Here is a 23,070-nt window from a genome sequence, read left to right as displayed (position 1 = left end):
AAAGGGATTTTATGTAACCTCTTAGTCATACGAGTGTTTTGGGCATAAGTGAAACTCAATGACTTGTACATTTCTTTCATATCCATCTTGACTTGTTTAAACCCAGCTGACTGTAAAAGTGGTCATTTAGTTGGTATTTTAAAGGGTGCACTTACCGTGTGCACTTATTCTATTATTTTGTGTTCTTATTCTGTTTTGTACTTTGTGTTTTATATTACAATTCAGTGTTTTCTTTCTAAAGTATTTCTTAATAGAGCAATCTCCCATTGCCAAATTTTTGCCCCAGTTTCCATCTGGATTTCAAAATTGAGGATATAAGGCCCCATTTATTGAAATAGCAAGCAAAATTCATATGTACTATTTTATAAACACTTAAAAATGAATATAACACTGGTCAACAACAACAAGAAAAAAAATTTCTTACATGGACTTTGAGAAGGGTAACTTAGGGTGCTGAATCCAAATCTGAGCTCAGATTTCTTCTATGACATCACTATTTTTTGCAATATGTATGTTCCGAATTGGTGAATTACACAAAAGTTGATCATTCACTCATGAGTTTGACGCACAAAAAAGTGCTTCAAAAAGCATAGTTTTTAAAACAGGTTTGCGAAATGTGAACAAAGAGCAGTAATATCGTTTATGGCACAAAAGAGATGTGTGAGACTGCAACTTTTGCTTAAATGCTTGATACTAGAAATATGTTTTCATATCTCAAAAAACATGATGCGACTGGCAAAAACTAACACCAGATTCGGATTCAGTGCCCCCAAATTACCCAAAAGCCACTGAAAAACTCCACGCAAGAAAAATAGTATTGACCAGTGTATTCAATGATTGCAGAGCCATTGCTGAATACACCCAACTATAGACTATTCCCATTGCAGGAGTGTTTGTGCACAGGTGCCAGCGCATCTGCACAATGCTACCCTTGCATTATTATCACACTTTTCCACAAGGCTAAAATGAATCTGTTTATCAAAACTGTCTTCTGCTGAGGAGCACAACATGCTTTGCATGGGATTTATGTTGAATATGAGAATCAGAAGGACAGTTTTGTTCACAGAATGTAAGTCATATTTACTGCATATTGCACCCAGATGTCCACCCACTTGACCTACATTTGCAAAGTATTAGTCTGGTTCTGCACAAATTACATCTGACTAGTCCAACCCAGTCTCACTTTTTTTTTTTTTTTGTGCTCCCATCAGGAAATGATTCGAATTTTCGTGACGTTTTTTTTTTTAAACTCACTATTACTAACCCTACTCCTACCCCCAACCCTAACCATAACCACCCCAAACCCCCGCTTCACTTTTAATTTTGTGCACTCATCACAGAATGTATTAGAATGAATTCGTACTCCTGTTACAAAAATGTGTCTTTTCGTGACAATATCAAGAACCAATAGATTAATGTATATTTCGTGCTGCTGAAACATGACATGCCATGAGATATGGTAGGACTACTCACTGTTTTGGATAATAATGTATCCAGATGTCATAATTTTTAAAAAACTTGTTAGAAACTTTCCTGATCATTCACAGTGTTCTACAACACTACTTTTACCAATTCTCACACCAGATATAAGGCCACAGTGGGAATCCAGTTATTTCTTTGCACCAAAAAATGTAGATATTCGGGCTTCACAAATCAGTAATGGGAGACTGCCCTGAAGCATAATTTATCTTTGAAATTACCACTTTGTTTTTTTTTTTTTTTTGGGGGTGGGGGGGGTGGGGGGGGGGGGGGGTTTGAAGTCATAATAAATAAAAGATGTAATTTCGCCTCAGTGGTACAGATTAGTGTTTTCTATTAAGACATCAGTATTAATAACAAATTGTGTCTGTTGTCCATAACTGAAGATAAAGAAAGACTTCAGGCATTTTTGAAGCAAAAAAAAAAAAAAAAAAAACTGGAACAGGAAAAGGCACAAAAAGCCACAACGTCAGAAAGTTAATGAATATGAATATTTGCGGCATGTATGTTTTTAGCCGTGTACCTGCGGCCTGTCGGTGGACTCATCATGTCCTGTGTTAGCTGTGACATATGAGATCGGGATGCTTTCTTGCTCTCACTCTCTTTATCCCTCACAGTGAGCTGACAGCACGATTTCTCCTTATCACGCCAAAGCAGAAAAGACCAAAAATAAAACTGGAACAGATTTTAGCCAAAGGAGCTTGTTTGGAGCATAATACTAACTCAATCACGGTACACATTCCTGCAGCGACACAACTGATGAGAAAGTGGAAAGCAAATGTCAGACTGACACAAAGTGACACGAACACAAGTATGGATGTCTGGCACCGGATCAGCTGGGGATTGTTCAATGGTGACGTGATAGGATGCGATGTGGTCTCCATTTTCCTTCGAGGGCTCTGATCTAAAGTAACGTATATCAACAAGAAGATACAGGATAACAATTCAAATATTTAAAATACACACGCCTCCGATTCAAAGTAGATGTGTTCAGTTGCACAGAGAATAGTCTGATGTTGCTAAAAGTCAAGTAGATTGTGTTGCAAAGAACAAATGGAAAGCAGCAATTGAGAAGTAAACACATCATCTGTAAAAATATTGTGTGTTCAACAAAGGCTCAAGTCAACAACATGGACGTCTTTCTCGACCCAGCTGATTTCGATACAGTGTTTTCAATCATGTCATCTGTATTTACAGTTTGTACTAAACCCCTTCTCTCAGAAGAATGTTCAGTGTGAATCTTAAAGATTTTTGTTTCCAAAAAAACAGGTCAGCGTACACTCGTGTTTCAGGCCATCGACAAACTAAACGAGAAGTGGGTCAGGTAGGAGGGCAGGTGAGAGACGAGCCAGCAAAAAGTCAAAGACAAACAAAAGTAAAAAGTCCTGTGTGATGCCTGGAGGCCTTGCAGCTGGTTATGATACACGCCGACTCAGAGAGGCAGGGGCAGGACAGGAAGCGGGCACAGATGTTTGAGCTTTTAAAATTGGGTTTGGGGGTGGGGGTAGGGCAGGGGTGACGGGGAGGGACAACAGGGGAAACAGGCCAACGGAAATCGGCAGCAGGGAAAGGAAGGGAGGAAAGAAGGGATGTTTTTGGTTCAGAAGTGGGCGTGGCTCGGCTCTCCTCCGTGGCGGCCTCTCTCTCTGTGGCCGTGCCTCTTGTGCTTCCTGCGCTCCCTCCGGCCCTTGTGGTGGTGGCGCCGGTAGCGGTGAGCTCGTCGAGCTGGTGGGTGGAATAAAGATGGTGAAACAGGACAGGACTCATTACAGGAGATGTAAGAGATGAAAGCAAGTGTGACACAATGATGTAAGAGGAAAATGAATCACTAACGAGCATCAGTAGTATTCAGATAGAGACAGAAAAAGGGGAGGCGGTAGCAGGTAGGAGGCTTGGAGGAGGAGTAAAAAAGGATCAAAAAGCTTGAAGGTCAACATTACAATGCGTCTGTACAAGGTTCAACTGTTCCACTCAAAGTCAGTGAATCTATTACATCTTCAACTCAACAGAATGGGTCCTTTTAGCAAGTGTGCGCTCAAGTCTGGCCCACTCACAGCCCAAGCATGAGCATTATTTCAGAGACGTGTTGCGAAATTACTTTTCTCTGTCCCCTTCTGGTCATTGCCAACAAAGAAATGTGTTCTGCAGTGAACGGTGTCACTCTGGGCCATGAAAGAAATATTGTCTAAAGATAAAGAGTTGTGAGCAAATGAATCTTTATCTTTTTCAACAGAAGCTACATTTTTACATCTTTACTGCCATAATGTGTGTAGAGTACAGTGAAATACAGTGCATCCAGAAAGCATTCACAGCGTTAAACTTTTTCCACATTTTGTTATTTGACAGCCTCATTCCAAAATGGATGAAATTCTTTATTTTTCCTCAAAATTCTACACACAATACCCCATAATGACAATGTGAAAAAAGTTTGAGAATTTTGCAGATTTATTAAAAATAGAAAATCACATGTACGTAAGTATTCACAGCCTTTGTCGTGCAGCTCAAAACTGAGCTCAGGTGCCTCCTGTTTCCACTGATCATCCTTGATATTTCTACAGCTTTCTACAGTCCACCTGAGGTTCAGTTGATTGGACATGATTTGGAAAGGCACACACCTGTCTACATATAAGGTCTCACAGTTGACAGTGCATGTCAGAGCACCAATCAAGCATGAAGTCGAATTGTCTGTAGACCTCCGAGACAGGATTGTTTTGAGGCACAACTCTGGTGAAGGGTACAGAAACATTTCTGCTGCTCTGAAGGTCCCAATGAGCACAGTGGCCTCCATGATCCATAAATGGAAGCGGTTCAGATCCACCAGGACTCTTCCTAGAGCTGGCTGCCCATCTCAACTGAGCGATTGGGGGAGAAGGACCTTAGGGAGGTGACCAAGACCCCAATGGCCACTCTGTCAGAGTTCCAGCATTCCTCTGTGGAGAGAGGAGAACCTTCCAGAAGAACAACCATCTCTGCAGCAATCCACCAATCAGGCCTGTATGGTAGAGTGGCCAGACGGAAGCCACACCTTAGTAAAAGGCACATGGCAGCCCACCTGGAGTTTGACAAAAGGCACTTGAAGGACTCTCAGACCATGAGAAACAAAATTCTCTGGTCTGATGAGACAAAGATTGAACTCTTTGGTATGAATGTCAGGTGTCAAGTTTGGAGGAAACCAGGCACCATCCCTACAGTGAAGCATGGTGGTGGCAGCATCATGCTGTGGGATGTGTTTCAGCAGCAGGATCTGGGAGACTAGTCAGGATTGAGGGAAAGATGAATGCAGCAATGTACAGAGACATCCTGGATGAAAACCTGCTCCAGAGCACGTTTGACCTCAGACTGGGGCGACAGTTAATCTTTCAGCTGGACAATGACCCTAAGCACACAGCCAAGATATCAAAGGAGTGGCTTCAGGACAACTCTGTGAATGCCCTTGAGTGACCCATCCAGAGACCAGACCTGAATCCGACTGAACATCTCTGGAGAGATCTGAAAATGGCTGTGCACCGACGGTCCCCATCCAACCTGATGGAGCTTGAGAGGTGCTGCAAAGAGGAATGGACAAAACTGCCCAAAGATAAGTGCACCAAGCTTGTGGCATCATATTCAAGAAGAGGCTGCAATTGCTGTCAAAGGTGCATCAACAAATTATTGAGCAAAGGGTGTGAATACTTACGATGTATGTATTGTATGTACATGTGATTTCTTAGTTTTTAATTTTTAATTCATTTGCTAAAATAACTTTTTTCATGTTGTCATTATTGGGTGTTGTGAGTAGAATTTTGACGGAAGAATTTTTTTTTCTTCCATTTTTGAATAAGGCTGTAACATAAAATGTGGAAAAAGTGAAGCACTGTGAACATTTTCTGGATGCACTGTACAAGATGCATATGTCAAACCTTTATATCTAAAGAACACAAATAAAGAAATTAGACTGTGATTTTATGATAACTTGTTCTTGGGTTTATTATTTTGAAGGGTAAAATGCCTCAAATGAACTGGGTGTACAAAATTTAAATAAAATCATTTTAGATTGTAGACTGCTGAAACAATTTAAAAATTAGAAGGCGAGTTCAATAATTAAACTGTCATCATAAACTTAAAGCTCAAAATCCATCAGTCCATCTACTTTCTATACCTACTTACTTCCCAGGAGTCATGTCGCAGAGCCACATACAGACAGACAAACACATTCACAAACACATTCCAAGCCACCTCGCCTGCATGTTTTTTGGATGTGGGAGGAAGCGGAGCACCCGCAGGGAACTCACACAAACATGGGGAGAACACGCAAACTCCACACAGAAAGGCCACAGGTGGGAACCTTCTTGTTGTGAGGCAACAGTGCTAACCACTAAGCCACTATGCTGCCCTCAGCTCATAATAATACATAGGAGGTGATGGTCTAGTGGTTAAGCAGTGGGCTTCAGAGCAGAGGATCCTCGGTTCAAACCCCAGTCTGGCTGGACAATCACTGTGGACCCTTGGGCAATGTCCTTAATCCCCTAGTTGCTTCTGGTGTGTCGTGAGCGCCTGGCATGTCAGCACCCTGACATCGGTGTGTGAGTGTGTCTGTGTGAATGGACGAATGTGAGGCATCATTGTAAAGTGCTTTGAGCTTTTAATATAGATGGAAAAACACTACATAAATGCAGTCGATTTACCATTTACATAATTGGTTTGTTACTGTTGTACATTTTAATTGCATGTAGGAGAAACTCATTTGGTTAAACACATGTACGTTTTGTTGCACACATGCAGTTGTATTTGGTGACACCAAAACAAGTCTCGCAAAATTTCCACAAGTCACACAGAGCTAACGTGTCAGAGGACTCAATCTCTTTCTTTACAATTATAATGGTGACAGCTGGAGCAGAAAGACAGGCACAATGAATGGATGCACAATGACAGCAGCTCCCACAAAAACAAATTTAGATAGAACAATAAAGATGTGTTTTGAAAAACTTACATTTTATGCAAATGATTTTTGGGTGGTCCCACTTGCCATTGGCACGGCACTTAGCGGTGGGCACATGGCGCTGCAGGAAGCCATCAGTACACTGGTAGCGCACCAAAGAGTGGATGTCGTAGTGGGAACGCTTCCGACCAATGAGAAATGCATTATCCACAGGGGGCGGAGCTCCGCAAAGAACTGTAAGGCAAAGCAAATGAAATTACTTTGCAAAGATATAAGACATTAGATTACATTAAAAGGCATCAAAGACAAATCAGAAGCAATTTAACCCTCTACAATCTGAGCAGTTTTCACCTAAATTACATACCCAATGGTAAAGGTTACTCTTGAACGTATGATTTACTTTGTATCAGCTTCAGAAAAATGAATTTTCTTCAAGTTTAGACATTCAACAATGATGATTAAAAAAATTAACACATTCAGGCTAACAGGATTTAATTTCAAGTTATGCCATTTTTCAAAATTATTATTTCAGGTATATAATATCCAGCTCCTTTGATTAATTTTTGTGCTGTGGCTAAATATGTAACCTAAAATTGCAGTATGATCTGGAATGACAAATCAAACTGAAATAAAATTATGGCATTTTGCACAACTGTTGTGCCCATTTTGACTCAAAATGGACAAGGTTTCTGTTTTGAGGTCGAATTACAGCCACCCTGCTTCATGCACGCTTGATCCTGTTGGATCTCGGAACTGAACCAGAGTCCCGTCGGTGTGTGGTTTGGAAACTGCTTGGAAAAATCAGGGGCTGTGTGTGTTTTTCATGTCAAACTGGAGTTGCATCAGGAAAGTCATCTGGTGTAAATTTGTGCCAAATCCCAATGCAGATCTGTTTTTATCTGCTGTGGCAAATCGCAGCTGCCAAAATACAAACAACAATTTTTGAGGTGAAATTAGAGTAAAACATTTCAAGCCCTCCCAAAAGTGACATTAAAAAAGTAACCAACATTTTAACAAAGATGCTGTCTTGTGCTTTCATTGCAATTTATTTTGGAACTTAGTCTGAAAAATGTTACACTCATTTGCACCCAACTTACAACACCAATTCCAATGAAGTTGGGACCTTGTGTAAAACGTAAATAAAAACAGAATACAATGTTTTGCAAATCCTCTTCAACCTATATTCAATTGAATACACCACAAAGACAAGATATTTAATGTTCAAACTGATGAACTTTATTGTTTTTGTGCAAATATTTGCTCATTTTGAAAGAATGCCTGCAACATGTTTCAAAAAAGCTGGGACAGTGGTATGTTTACCACTGTGTTACATCACCTTTCCTTCTAACAACACTCAATAAGCGTTTGGGAACTGAGGACACTAATTGTTGAAGCTTTGTAGTTGGAATTCTTTCCCATTCTTGCTTGGTGTACGACTGCAGCTGTTCAAAAGTCTGGGGTCTCCGTATTTTGTGCTTCATAATGCGCCACACATTTTCAATGGGTGACAGGTCTGGACTGCAGGCAGGCCAGTCTCGTACCTGCACTCTTTTACTACAAAGCCACGCTGTTGTAACACATGCAGAATGTGGCTTGGCACTGTCTTGCTGAAATAAGCAGGGACGTCCCTGAAAAAGACGTTGCTCGGATGGCAGCATGTGTTGGTCCAAAACCAGGATGTACGAGGTCTGTTAGAAAAGTATCCAACCTTTTTATTTTTTTCAAAAACCTGATGGATTTGAATCACGTGTGCTTGCATGAGCCAAGCTTGAACCTTCGTGCGCATGCGTGATTTTTTTCATGCCTGTCGGTTGCGTCATTTGCTTGTAAGCAGCCTATGTATGAGGATGGGTGGAGTCTCTCGTCGTTTTTTCTTTGCAAGGAAATGGTGGAACGACTGGAGCAGTGTGACTGCATCAAATTTTGCCACAAACTGGGCAATAGCCAGGTGGAAACCATTCGGATTATTCAGATGGCTTTCGGTGACGATCCTCTGGGCATCACACAGATCAAGGAGTGGTACAACCGGTTTAAAGACAGCCACACAACGGTGGAGGGCGCGCCACACCCCGATCGGCATCAACATGCTGAAATGACCGGATCATTTCCAAAGTGAACGCTGTGTTGATGTGGGACCGTCGTGTGATTATCTGAGAAACTGCGGAAGAGGTGGACATCAGCACTTTTTCGGCACATTCCACTGTGAAAGAAGATTTTGCCATGAAAAGAGTGGCGGCAAAATTCATCGGCACGAAGCTGATGGCGCAGCAACTGCGCCTCCATGATGAAGCCTCACAGGACATGTTGTGACATGCCCAGCTTGTCGACAATTTCTCGGATAGTCACACGACTGAAAAGCCACCGAAAGCCGTCTGAATCTTCCGAATGGTTGATGAGCTGGGCATGTTACAGCATGTCCTGTGAGACTTCAACACGGAGGCGCTGTTGCTGCGCCATCAGCAATTCTTCTGCAATTTCTTGGATAATCACACGACGGTCCCACATCATCACAGTGTTCACTTTGGAAATGATCCGGTCGATTCAGTGTGTTGATGCTGATCGGAGCGCGGCGTGCCCTCCACCGTTGTGCGGCCATCTTTAAACCAGTTGTATCGCTCCTTAATCTGTGTGATGCCCAGAGGATCGTCACCGAAAGCCATCTGAATAATCCAAGTGGTTTCCACCTGGCTTTGCCCAGTTTGTGGCAAAATTTGATGCAGTCGTGCTGCTCCAGTCGTTCCGCCATTTTCCTTGAAATGACAATCTGCCGAGCACACACATGTCCTCACACAAAGGCTGCTTACAAGCAAATGACGCAACCGACAGGCGTGAAAAAAATCACACATGTGCACGGAGGTTCAAGGTTGGCTCATGCAAGCACACGTGATTCAAATCCATCAGGTTTTTGAAAAAAATAAAAAGGTCGGATACTTTTCTAACAGACCTCGTATCTTTCAGCATTGATGGTGCCATCACATATGTGTAAGTTGCCCATGCCATGGGTACTAACACACCCCGATACCATCACAGATGCTGGCTTTTGAACTTTGCACCTGTAACAATCTGGATGGTCTTTTTCCTCTTTTGTCTGGAGGACATGACGTCCATGATTCCCAAAAACAATTTGAAATGTGGACTCATCAGACCACAGCACACTTTTCCACTTTACGTCTGTCCATTTCAAATGAGCTCGGGCCCAGAGAAGGCGGCGGCGTTTCTGGATGTTGTTGATGTATGGCTTTCGCTTTGCATGGTAGAGTTTTAGCTTGCACTTGTAGATGTAGCGACGAACTGTGTTAACTGACAGTGGTTTTCTGAAGTATTCCTGAGCCCATGTGGTAAGATCCTTTACACAATGATGTCGGTTTTTAATGCAGTTCTTGCCTGAGGGATCGAAGGTCACAGGCATTCAATGTTGGTTTTTGGCCTTGCTGCTTACATGTAGAAAGTTCTCCAGATTCTCTGAATCCTCTGATTATATTGTGGACTGTAGATGATGGTATCCCTAAATTCCTTGAAATTGAACGTTGAGAAACATTGTTCTTAAACTGTTAGACTATTTTTTCACGCAGTTGTTTACAAAGTGGTGATTCTCGCCCCATCTTTGCTTGTGAACAGCTGAGCCTTTTGAGGATGCTCTTTTTATACCACACTCACAATTAGTGTCCTCGGGTCCCCAATGCTTATTGAGTGTTTTTAGAAGTTAAGGTGTTGCAGGCATCCATTTCAAAATGAGCAAATATTTGCACAAAAACAATAACGTTTATCAGTTTGAACATTAAATATCTTGTCTTTGTGGTGTATTCAACTGAATATAGGTTGAAGAGGCTTTGCAAATCATTGTATTCTGTTTTTATTTACATTTTACACAATGTCCCAACTTCATTGGAATTGGGGTTGTACAAGGTGGTGGAACAGCTTTCAGCTTGAACCAATCTTGAAGGGTCAAAGTGAACACAAAGAAACTAAAAACATTTAAAGACAAAATAAAATAAAACATTTAAAATACAACTTAAAAGTAAAAATAATATTAAAAATAAATAGCGTTAGAATGATGGTTATTGATTTTTCAGTTCTGGATTGTATAACCCCAGTGACTATGAGGACCACAGGGTTTGTGGTGAAAAGAAATGACTGAAACCATGTCATACAACATGTTTAGTTGTGACTCTGAAAACACTAGGGAAGGACTAAGCATTGAACCCTGAGGAACCCCATTCCATTTTTATTTGTTTCAATGTGTATTTACCAATACGGCAGTGGTTACAAAAGTTGAGGTGGGTCCCCCATGGTACACAGGCAGTGAACGAGGTGAGGATGTACAACAAATGAATTACTAAATCATGTTGGAACAATATAATGTTAGTTTAGTGGTAGAAAAACCTTCATGAATTATGTTTTAGGTTTTGGAGAAACCTGTGCATATAGCAGGTAAAATGTTGTGCATGAATAATTAGATTAGTAACAGAGTTTATCCTCTAAAGCCTGTTATTTCAACAACAATAAATGTTCTCTTTCTTGAAACTCATTAAATTAAAAGGTTGTATAATGTAAACTGATCACACATTGGTTGACTTTGATGTATCATGTCAACATGCACGTCAACTTTATTTTGTTTGTGTAATATATCATATCCCGTCACCCCTAGTTAGAGTAAGCGGTTGAAGATGAGTGAGTGAATATACTGTAGACTTGTCTGCCACCTGCTGAACACTACCACCTGCTGGACATGTCTGATATTTCTGCAGGGAATAATCTTATCATCACACACATGATGTAAGATAGCAGCAGGTGTGACTGAAGTCATATGTTGCTTGAAATGAGTTTGTCAGTTTTTCCATTTTTAAAGATTAGGTCTGGTGGCCACCAACAGCCCTGCTGCTTGTTTGTCAGATTTATTAATAAAAACAACAATACATTGAAATCACAAGATCAGAATCAGAATCAGAAGAAGTTTATTGCCATTACCAGTGAACAGGATTCACAGACTAGGAATTTGCTTTGATATAATGGTGCAGCATTAAGCAGAAAGCCATATAAAATGCTAAGATAAAATATAAAATATGTGCTAAAATAAGATAAAATATTAGATGAAATATGAAAGGCTGTGTGCAACAGAAAAACAGTGCAGTGGGAGGAGTGCAATTAAAAACCAAAGTACATTTGTCTAAAGTGACCCGTGATAAAATGATAAAGTGACAGAGTTAAGGTTAAGGTGACTGAGTTACGAGGTGTTCATGAGTCTAACGGCCAAGAGGAATAAACTGTTCCTATGGTGGGAGGTTCTGGTCCGGATGGACCGTAGCCTCCTGCCCGAGGGGAGTGGTTCGAATAGACCGTGTGCAGGGTGAGAAGGGTCAGCTGTGATCCGACCTGCTCGGCCCAGAGTCCTGGAGACATGCAGGTCATGGAGAGATGGAAGGCTTCAGCCGATCACCTTCTCAGCAGAGGCCACAATGAGCTGCAGTCTGTGTCTGTCCCTGGCTGTGGCCCCGGCATACCACACTGTGATGGAGGAGCAGAAGATGGACTCGATGATTGCCCTGTAGAACTGCACCATCAGCTGGACAGGCAGCTTGTCCTTCTTCAGCTGCCGCAGGAAGTACATCCTCTGCTGGGCCTTCTTGATGAGGGAGCTGATGGTTGACTCCCACTTGAGGTCCTGGGTGATGGTGGTGCCGAGGAAGTGGTGACAGTCCACAGTGGTGATGGACCGATTGTTGACAGGAAACAGTGCAGCCAAGGTGGTGTGCCAAAATAACTGTGCAATGACATTCATGTCTCTGGGATGTGAGTGTTTGAAATTGGGAGATTCCTAGGAAGACTGCAGGGAGACGTGTTTGGTCGGTATCCTTGCAGGAGGATGAAGGTCCATATGTCTGGGGTCCTGATCCTTCCTGTGCTTCTGTATAAGTGTGAGACCTGGATGCTTGCCAGTGACCTAAGCCAAGGACTGGATGACTTTAGTAATAGTTCTTCCTGGAGGATCCTTGTGTATCTCTGGTGTAACCTTGTATGAAATGAAGGGTGACTTATAGAAACTCAAATGAGATGTACCAATGACACTGCGAGGGAGTGTCACCTACGATGCACTCTATCTTGTGTATGGTCCCCAGCATACAGCTATTACCATGTCTATATGATTAAACATTGAGTCCTGACCTGAACAACGATCCATACCTGGAAACAAGGATTATAGTCTGTGTAGTTAAAAGTGGTTCGACATTTTATCCAATTCCACTCTAAAACTGAGTACTGATTCCAGCCTTGATTGTGAAAAGGGATGAGAGGACTTTTAATCAATCTGAAAATGTTTACAATCTAACTTAATTCCCTTGCCCTTGTCCTCTTAGAATCTTAATGAGGTAAAGCAATGTCGTTAACTCTGATGAAAGGTTTAATGCCACATTTACAGGTTAATGTTTGGCGGAAAGAAAGGAGAAATAAGACGGGCCCTATTACACTGGGAGGAGCACTGACTAAACACAAATGAAAAGCTAAAAGGTATTTGTCCACTAGGCTTCACCTTTGTGCACTGTTGAATGGTTCCTCACAGTGGGGAATGTGGCACAGGCAGTGGCACCGCCAGCCTGCAGGTTAGACAAACAGATTTGCAGCACAGGAGGTTTGCTGGTCTCCAGGTGGGGCTGTATTTGTCCTGACTTTTCAAACCCTGTGAGCAAGAGCCTGTAACGCATCAGACTTCAGTTGTTCAGCGTTCCCTGGTGAATGTGAAACTATAAATGCTTCCTTGGCAAATAAAGGTAAAGAAAAAGAAATAATCAGATGAAGCCAAACCTGAGCCTCAGCATAACTCTACATACCTCTTCCTCTTAGTTTCTCTTAGTAACTGCTTGTTTGATACACTCTTTCCAGCGGTACCCAAAGATCCTTCGAAGACGCATAATACCAAAGACATCTGGTCATCGCCTGAAGCCAGTGGATAGTGTCCAAATCTCACAACCATACAGCAAGACAGGCAGCACCAGGATGCTAAAGACTTGGATGTTCATTCACCTGAAAACACATCGCCAAACACTTCTGTCCAGCAACCTCATGACTCCATACGTTCTTCTCAGGTGTCTCTCAATTTCAAAGGCTGAGGACCCAGAGACATGTATGTCATTGCCGAGATAAGGGAATGTCTGTACAAGTGCAACACTTTCACCACGTACAGATATACTTCTGACCCAGAATCTTGATCCAGGACAGTTTCAAACCAGCCCAGTCTCATGTTTTTTTTTTGTGTTCCCGTCACGTAATGAGTCAAATTTTCATGACGGTTTTTTTTTTACTCACTATTGCTAACCCTACTCCCACCCCCAACCCTAACCTTAACCATAACCTAACCCTACCCCTTCCCCCAATCATAACCATAACCACCCCGATCCCCCCTGCTTCACTTTTAATTTTGTGCAGCCATCACGGAATGAATTAGAATGAATTTGTGCTGCCGTGATGAAAATGAGGTGCTTTTCATCACAATATCACAAACCAATAGATTAATGTATATTTCGTGCTACTGAATCACGACTTGCCGTGAGACCAGGTTGTCTCAAACCCAGGCACTCTGATTCCTCACTCAGCTTCTCAAGTGCTGCAATCAGAGTATCCATTAATTCCTCAAAGATCACTGCATCATCTGCAAAAGGAGCGAAAGCAGCCAAGTCACTGGTTTCCACAACCCTACCCAATACCCCGCCAATGCAAGCAATGAACAGTGTAGGAGCCAGAACACACTCCTGACGGATACTCAGAGTCTCTACCGCCACTCTGCACAGCACTAAGATTGTCATAAAAACACAAGATACAAAACACACGCAGATAAGGCAGGAGAGTTAGTACAGGAAATATGCTAAATTTTAGGCTACTTTTATTTAATTATTTCAGATGGCTCAAATTTTCCCAAAAGTCTTAAAGGTACAAGCAAAGTGTGTGCTAGTGCACACAGACACCCTGAGCTAACTGTAGCCTTTAAATATCAAGCTCCAAAACAGTACAATCCTAATCCATTCACTTGTGTTTTAATGCTTCATCGTCAAATCAAATGGAATGCTTCAAAGCATTTGTTTTGAATCAGTTGGTGAAGTATTGAGGTCCCATTTAGTTCAACTACCGATGGCTTCCTTTTTATATGGTCCCTGGAACAATGCTAGAAACAGGTTTTAAAACACTGGAGAGCAGTGTTTTGAGTTAACATCCATTTGTTGAACCAATGCAAATTGCTTCTGTCCCCGGCCGTACATTCTATCTGTTGTTGAATTCCAATTTTACATTGCCCTTCTGCTGTATATGTCATGTAGAATTTGCCAAAGTCGTACGTATCGTGTTTGATGATACAGTTGTTAGCTTGTTGGCTGGGTGAAATGGCAGACAAACTACATGTGAGTTTTGACCTCAGCTCTTGAAATTTTTTGAAAAATATCTACCATCCATTTACTTATTCATAACTTAACTGATGCTTCTGAAGGCAATCGTCTTCACTAACTATCCAGCAGGTGGCAGTGTGTCTACGGGATATTACATAGACAAAACAAAGTTGCTCTTTCAATCAAACTGGTGTACCAAAGTTTACCAGAGGCAATAGGTTTTGTACCAGATTTATTGGGTTATAGGTTGCCCCTTCTTCAGAGCTGCCAAATGTCCTGCATTGGGTGGGACTGTCCCGGTATTTACCACCGTGCCCTGCGTACCGTGTGAGTGTGTGTGGGATACCCATTAGTCCTGCAGTTGTGTGGGTCCGGGCACATCCCCAGAGCCCCCTAGTTACACTTTGCACCGTTGGTGCTGGTGGCCACATATGGGTGTCGCCCATTGGCAAATTCAAATGTTGGCAGGTATGCTTCTGTAGCCAATGTGTAAGAGAAATAAAATAAACTGAGGCCCCATTTTAATCAACACTCAAAGTGTCACTCTGTGCAGAAAAGATAAAATTATTGATTGCATTGGATTAGTTCCTGCACACCTGATAAAGCTCTGCACTGTGTTAAATTGCCATGCACACACAGATACATACCTGAGATAGGAAATAACACCCTGAATGATATTGCATGGTGTTTCTGTGGATAATAACAAACACAACACTACATTTCTTGAGCAGAGAACACTTTGTTGTTTTTTTGCTTAGAAAAAAGATCTGCAGAAGTTGCAGTATGGCGCCTGTTTCTGTTTCCTGTTGTAAGATGCTTTTGCATCATATCATCATGCAGTGCAAGATGCAAAGAAAATGTGCATTGAGGAAAAGCTTCCCAATGTTGTCAGCTGAGCACCCACAGATGTGTGTGCAGCTGGAAAGACATTTTTACTTGTCAGTCCTGTTTCCTTTTGCCAACTCACCAGACTTATTACATTCAAAAATATTATCCAAAATGAATTAAATTGGAAATATTCTACTACACAAACTGAGACATTCTGTCTCAGTGAGATACTGGAATTGTCTCCTCTGAAATGAAACTTCTATGAACGAGTTATTGAAATTTTTGATATATGCAGACGTGTCATAAAAGTGCACAGTAGGGCACTGGGCCATTCACAGAGGAACAGAAAGAAAAAAAAAAAATCAATGAACACACACCATGATAACAACAACAGCATTTAATTTCCCAAAAGTACAACAAGTACACACTAAGAATGTCATGCAAAATGAGATTTCCTCTCTTTGTTCACAGTCAGGCCTCCAAGAGCTTAATTTATTTCATCATAGTTCCATACATTTCCAGTCATGGGTATGTTTCCTTACTGAAGGAGCTCAACAGTCCCTCGTAACTAAAATCCAGATATTTGATTAAAACATATTCAGATTTCCTGCCCTTCTGGCATTTGATGATGCATCTGAATGCATTCAGAGCTGTGCTGTACACTGCAAGCTGACAACATCTTCATGTCAAACATTTGTAAGCACACGAGGTCGCTGCTTTGTGTGATGTGACAACTGAAGCTGCTTTGACGTCACCACCACCCAACTGTTGGTGGTGCTGTACTTTCTTGTGCTTTGTGCTCATTTCCAAATATTACTCGCATTACATGATATCAGGTGAACTTGTTTTTGACTTGAATTTGTTTTCAGAACAAACAAGGCTGCTGCATTCGACAGCAGACAGGCAGGTTTGCATTATTTTCTTTGGTCTATACAGGAAATTAATTTGTTGCTGTGCAATTGTGGAATTTCAGGCACATTTTTTGTGAGAACAGTTGCTCTATAATTTAACCTTAACCCTACTTTTGCACTCGTTGGCTGCACATGCAAAGCTTAGTATAATTGTGTGGTCTAAAGCTGGTCTCCCATTGCAGATTTTTGGCCCCAATTTGTGTTCCCATTCCAAAAACGAAAAGTGGGCGCAGCTGATTAAAATAGCTGGCAAAATTTGTGTTTTCTCCTATTATTGCCAACTACATCCATGTATGGATGAGTCCCACGACACGAGTTCCTGTGATCATGCACTGCATAATGATACTCCTCCATACAGTCTATGCAGTACTCCTGCCTGTATTAAATGGACTGCATTTATATAGCGCTTTTCCATCTGCATCAGATGCTCAAAGCGCTTTACAATTATGCCTCACATTCACCCCGATGTCAGGGTGCTGCCATACACACCGGGAGCAATAGGGGATTAATACCACACATTTCCATAAAGCTGAACTCTGTTAACATCTCAAAACTGTCTTCTGTTATGCTTTTCATGGGATTTATATTGTGTATTTATGTTGCAGAGGAGAATCAGGTGGCAATAAAAAAAAACAGGCATCTGTAAAATTAAAGTAAGACACATGGGATGTGCTGGTCTGGTACTGCTCCAGTATGTGAAAGTGAAGTGAGGCTCCTTTCAGGATTGATGCCAAATGCTGGATTATATGCCAAAATCCGCTCTGTGTTCACTCAGCTCACATGCCCTGACTTTTTCCAAATATCACCCCCTATCTGCACAAATTACATTTGAATATTATTCATGTTTTGTGTGTCATTATGTGTCCCAACATCACAACATTTTTAAACATGTTTAAAACTTTCCATAAGGTGAACAATCTAGTGTCAAATATCAGCAATGGGAGCCTGGCTTAAGTTTAGTAAATTTAAATTCTGTGGTGGGCATCACATTCCTCCACACAGGTCTCATGTGACACACCACAAACATAATAATGGAGGAGATGCATGTAAAATACACACTGCCACAAAAATATGAACACAACTTGATGTGAAGATAGATTTCCACAAATAGGTAGAAAATTGTAAACAAGGTTAAATTAGCTGTATTGGGGTTGATCATACTGTATGCTGTTACATGAATGTGATTGGTGAATTGGCACTTGTTGCAGGGAGTTATTGGGTTGGTTTGTGAAAACCAGTGACTAAGGTGCTTTTGTTGTAAAGCAAAGGTTTACTGTTCTCAACTTTGCAGACGACACTGTGATCTTTGCAGAATCAACGAATATCCTGATTGCAGCACTTGAAAAGCTCAGTGAGGAATTTGCGTGCCTGAGTTTGCGATAAAGACTAAGACCCAAGCTTTTAGTGACTTCTCATACACCAGAAATGTATCTGTATGTGGTGAATGTATTGAACTTCTAGAGACATTCACTTATCGAAGCAGTGACATTCACGTTTTTGGGTCCTGTTACAATAGATAGATAGCTACATGTTATATTTTCTTTATTTCCTGACTCAGTCTTTGTTGTCTGTTTCCAGTGTCTCCTGTCAGTTCCGTGGGCAGCCACCTGGTTCTGGTCTACAGTCACTGCGCCTGTTCTGGTCCAGCCTGTGTCTCCTGCCGCCAGTGTCTCCAACAACATTCCAAATATCTCTGTACAATCACCCCAATAAATTGTTACTTTGTTTTTCCACTCAGCTCCCTGATTTTTGGGTCCAATCTGGGTTTAGTTCATCTCAGCTGTAACACTTGATGCTTCTTGTCTTACTGTATGGTTGTGAGACTTGGGTCCTAACCAGTGACCAAAGGTGGTCTATAATATAGTCTCTTTAGGAGGATCCTCAGATACCATTGGAATGACTGTGTCAAAGGAGCAGTTATTTAGAGACAAGTAGGTGAGAATACTGACTTGCACTGTGAAGGAATATCAGATACAGCATTTTGGACATGTGGTGCATTTTTCTGGGCATGATCCAGCATGCAGGTGTCTCAGTGTTGATGACCCTGGAGGCTGGAGAAGTCAATGGAGACACCACCTTTAACCTGGCTGTGATAGACAGATGTCTAATTTCAAGATGTGGGGGTGGACTAGTTTTCTGCCTGGGCGGTTGCCATCAAGTGATGAGGTGGGCATGGTGACAGGTGACACTAGACCAGAGCTGACCTGATCTGAAGGATTTGAGATGCATTTCTTTCGTTCCCTGTTTTCACAGAAATCTCTACATCCCGTGGTGCCATCAAAATGACGACCTGTATTCTTCTTGTGCCTGCAGACTGATTAAGGTGTCCGACGGACCTGCACTGCATTCCTACCAACTAATCACGCTCATGGACTTCTGATGAACAGACAAACAGAGAACATGGGATGTGAGTGTGAGAAATGAAGCAGAAGATACTCTACATGGCGCTGACAAAGTCTGATAAGACAAATTATTATTACACGCTGTTACCTGGAGAGAAGAAGAGAGTGACAAGAAAAAGGGGGAAGATGAAAATATGTTGGTGATTGCAACAGGCTAATTAAGGTCAGAGGTGGGCTGCAGGCTGGAGAGGTCTGCATTAGACATGGTGCAAGAGTTTGCTTGTGTAGGAAATACCGTTTCTTTTTCACAGAAAAGAATGTGAGTATTTTTAGGTTTTCCTATTGCCAAAGGCTTTAGAGGCACACTCCGTGCAAGTGTGGTCTCGGATGATAAACCATCTGTTAAAGCAAAATAATTTGCTTAAATTAACATAATGATCATCAGTACGGCTTCTGTGTTCTGCCTGAGCTCATGTTCATTGATGAACACGTATAACAAGGGAGGTGATTCTATTCATTTTAACAAGGGGAGTGTAAGTTTAAAGCAGTCAATAAAAATATGATAACATTCTGTTAGCAGGCTAGCCATTAGACATTATAATTTGGATGTTGTGTGTGTGTGTGTGTGTGTGTGTGTCCGCAGGTAAAATCAGAGCTTATCCTCAGCTCCTGAGTCAGTTTGGAAATGCAGTCACCAGTGGATTCTTGTGTATCCAGTCTGTGACCACTAGTCTCCACCGTGCTATTAATACATTGTAATTGTAGTCAGAAGTATGGCTTGTGTGCACATCTTTGGTAACAATAACCTCTAATAAGTTCTCAGAGGAGCACACTGTGCCAACAAAGGGCTGGTCCAACTGGGCGCATAAAACTGAAATTCATTAACCAATAATCACACTCACTTCATTTTGCATTTAAGTCTTTGGCAGTTGTTTTATTCTAAACACTCACACACACACACACACACACACACACACACACACACACACACACACACACACACACACACACACACACACACACACACACACACACACACACACACACACACACACACACACACACACCAGGAGATGAAAAGTGCTGTGCTGACCTGTACACCAAAACTATTTGCCCAAAGACACTTCAGCCATGGGTGGATTAATGCATGCACAGTAAAATCACCAGGTTATCAGGCTGGATGGTCTGGAATTGCACGACACACATGCACGGCTCAGACAAACAGCTCTGGTTTTTTAGAAGGTTTTACTATTGAGGATAGCAGTGGTCAGTACACGAGTAAGCAGTCCAGAAAAAGCAGCAGTACAAAAAACATCAGGCAAACAGGCGTGGTCGAAGCAACAGGCTGGAGGTCAGGTACACACAAAGACGCAGGCAGGACTATGGAATGCAGGAACAGAGCTGGAATGAGGGCACAAGGCACGACAAACTGGCGGGGAACAAACACACCCAGTGAGCTTAAGTAACTGCAGGTGGTAATCAGCAAATCAGGAACAGGTGTGCATGGAAAGCACCAGAACTAGGGTGTGGCCAGAGAGAGAGAGAGAAACACCCATCACCAAGATCCAAGGGAGAGAGACAAGAGAAAGAAAGACAGGCAGACCCAAGCAGAAAAAACCCCAGCAAGAGAAGAAACCAACCAAACCCAACGAAATGCAAAAATAACAAACAGAACAAAATAAAACAGAACACCCAGCAAAACTCAAACCTTGACACAGGTAGTTATTGTAAATAAGAATTTTTTTCTTAATAACTTACATGGTTAAATAAAGGTTAAATAAAAAAAAAAATTAAAATCACCAGTGTAAAACTAACAGTGACAGTGTTAAATTAACATTGCCAGTGTACATATGATCCTATTGTGGTCAGAGTAGGACCATATGTACACTGTCAGTGTTAATTTAACATTGGTGATTTTACTATGTAGGTGTGCCTTCACTGGAAACCAGGTGATCGAGCCACGTGGGATGCCATGTATGGTATGCTATTCCAACCCAATCTCATGCCATTTTGTGATGACTTCACAAAAAGTCAGTTAATCTATGGTTTGTGATACCGTCACAAAAATGTGATGCTTTTCGTGACGGGAGCACAAATTAATTTCGTGACAGTATCATAAAATGCAGTGACACGGGGGGGGGGGGGGGTCTGTGGGGGTTATGGTTAGTGGAGGGGTAGGGTTAGAAAAAATAAAATTTAAAACACTGCATCATGAAAATGCGACTCATTTCATGATGGAAGCACAAAAAGAAAGCATGAGACTGAGCTGGCTACTCTAACAGTTCTGAAAAACTCGGGGATCGTACCAGAGTTACGAGCTTCTGGACTTTTCATCTTTATATAATTTTTTTTTTTCTATTTTTTGTTTCTTAAGCTTTGTAAAACTTTGCAAAACTTGTAAGTGTTAAAATAGCCAAAGCAGTGGGTCACCCCTTTGGTCTACTTGAGGTTTCTGGTCTACTTGAGGTTGCTTCCTCAGTATCATCAGAGGGAGTTTTTCCTTACCACTGTCACTGGTGTGCTTGGTGTAGGGGTTGGTAAGGGCACCTTCACACATAGTGCGGATTTCGTTGATTTGCGCATAAAGTGCGCATGAAGCAGGTATCGTGTACAAAATGTGTAATTTCATAGCTGCTTCCAACACCTTGTACACCTGTTGCTACAACTATTTGCGCACACCAGCGGCTGAAAGACAGAGTGTGCGCTATGCGAGCCAATCGAACCCTCTCATGGCAGGTGTCGGCCAAATTCCAGCTGACACGCATGAACATCTAACACCGCTCGCATGGCACTTAGAAATGTGTGGCCATTCGCACTAGTAACACGTGAATCACACGTGTTGCACTGCATGAGCTGCTGCAGACGGTTCATACTTAATAAGAGGGATTCAATGAAATGCTGTGTTTTTTTATGGTGAGTGGTTTTATTTATTTTTTAAATATGTCCATCTCTTTGTTGCCATTTTCCATCACTGTTTAAAGGCCAGCGATGGTAGCTCAGTGGTAAAGTTTCAGGCTTGCAATCAGTTAAGTGCAGCTGCGAGTCCTGGGGGTGGAATGTATTTTTTCCCCCCTATAGCAGCAGCGTGATGTGGTTCCACAGGTACCAGCTGTTTTTTCTTTTTTATTTATTCCACAGCAGCGGCACAATGTGGTGCAGCTCTTCCCATGGGACACAGTGCTAGCAGCTGCAGCAGCTCGCACTGTGTTACTGCTTGAAAGACACAGTCGCGTGCATGAACAGTCGCACCAGCATTGTGCACGCCTGCCCATCAGTGGGATGTTTCGTGATGCGCTCATACGAGCTCTACCAGCGTGAATCGCCCTGAGATGTACGTATTCGCATTATGTGTGAAGGGGCCCCAAGGTTAGGCCTTACTTGTGTGAAGCACCTTGAGGCAGCTTTGTTGTGATTTGGCGCTATATATCCATCCATCCATCCATTTTCTTCCGCTTTATCCGGAGTCGGGTTGCGGGGGCAGCAGCTCAAGCAAAGCCGCCCAGACCTCCCGATCCACACACACCACTCCCAGCTCCTCTGGGGAACCCCTGAGGCATTCCCAAGCCAGCCAAGAGATGTAGACGTGTCCTGGGTCTTCCCTGGGGCCTCCTCCCAATGGGATATGCCCGGAACACCTCTCCAGCAAGCCGTCCAGGGGGCATCCGGAAAAGATGCCCAATCCACCTCAGCTGGCTCCTTTCGATGTGGAGGAGCAGCGGCTCGACTCTAAGGGCGTGCCCAGCCACCCTGCGGAGGAAACTCATCTTGGCTGCTTGTACTCACGATCTCATTCTTTCGGTCATGAGCCAAATCTCATGACCATAGGTGAGGCTCGGATCGTACTGTAGATCGATCGGTAAATCGAGAACCTTGCCCCCCTGCTCAGCTCTCTCTTCACCACGACGGTCCAATACAGCGACTGCATCACGGGAGACACTGATCCGTCTGTTGATCTCACACTCCATCCATCCCTTGCTCGTGAACAAGACCCAGAGATACTTAAACTCCTCCACTTGAGGCAAGGACACTCCACCGACCTGAAGAGGGCAAGGCACCTTTTTCTGGTCGAGAACCATGGCCACGGATGTGGAGGCACTGATTTTCATCCTGGACGCTTCACACTTGGCTGCAAACCACCCCAGTGCACGCTGAAGGTCCTGATTTGACGAAGCCAACAGAACCACATCGTCCGCAAACAGCAAAGATGAGATTCTGTGGTTCCC

General features: G+C 42.4%; 1 protein-coding gene and 1 long non-coding RNA gene across 2 annotated transcripts in view; both read right to left on the bottom strand.

The window, feature by feature from the left end:
• Nucleotides 1-886: 886 nt before the first annotated feature.
• LOC117519553 lies at nucleotides 887-1,694 on the bottom strand. The gene is made up of 2 exons (XR_004563341.1): nucleotides 1,474-1,694; nucleotides 887-1,178 (listed from the first exon to the last, which is right to left on the bottom strand). It is a non-coding gene; the product is annotated as an uncharacterized LOC117519553 (long non-coding RNA).
• Nucleotides 1,695-2,088: 394 nt separating this feature from the next.
• Nucleotides 2,089-23,070, bottom strand: part of ncanb (neurocan b) — a 377,055-nt gene continuing 356,073 nt past the window's right edge. Inside the window, exons 14-15 of the mRNA XM_034179195.1 lie at nucleotides 6,449-6,631; nucleotides 2,089-3,204 (exon numbers count right to left, since the gene is read on the bottom strand). Coding sequence (XP_034035086.1) covers nucleotides 3,080-3,204; nucleotides 6,449-6,631 — 308 coding nt within the window. The 3' untranslated portion in view covers nucleotides 2,089-3,079. The remainder of the gene's footprint in view (nucleotides 3,205-6,448; nucleotides 6,632-23,070) is intronic.

This window comes from Thalassophryne amazonica, chromosome 10 (assembly GCF_902500255.1).
Source record: "Thalassophryne amazonica chromosome 10, fThaAma1.1, whole genome shotgun sequence".
NCBI lineage: Eukaryota > Metazoa > Chordata > Actinopteri > Batrachoidiformes > Batrachoididae > Thalassophryne > Thalassophryne amazonica.
The sequence above is the reverse complement of the archived record's forward strand: the minus strand, read 5'-3'. Positions and strand labels throughout refer to the sequence as shown.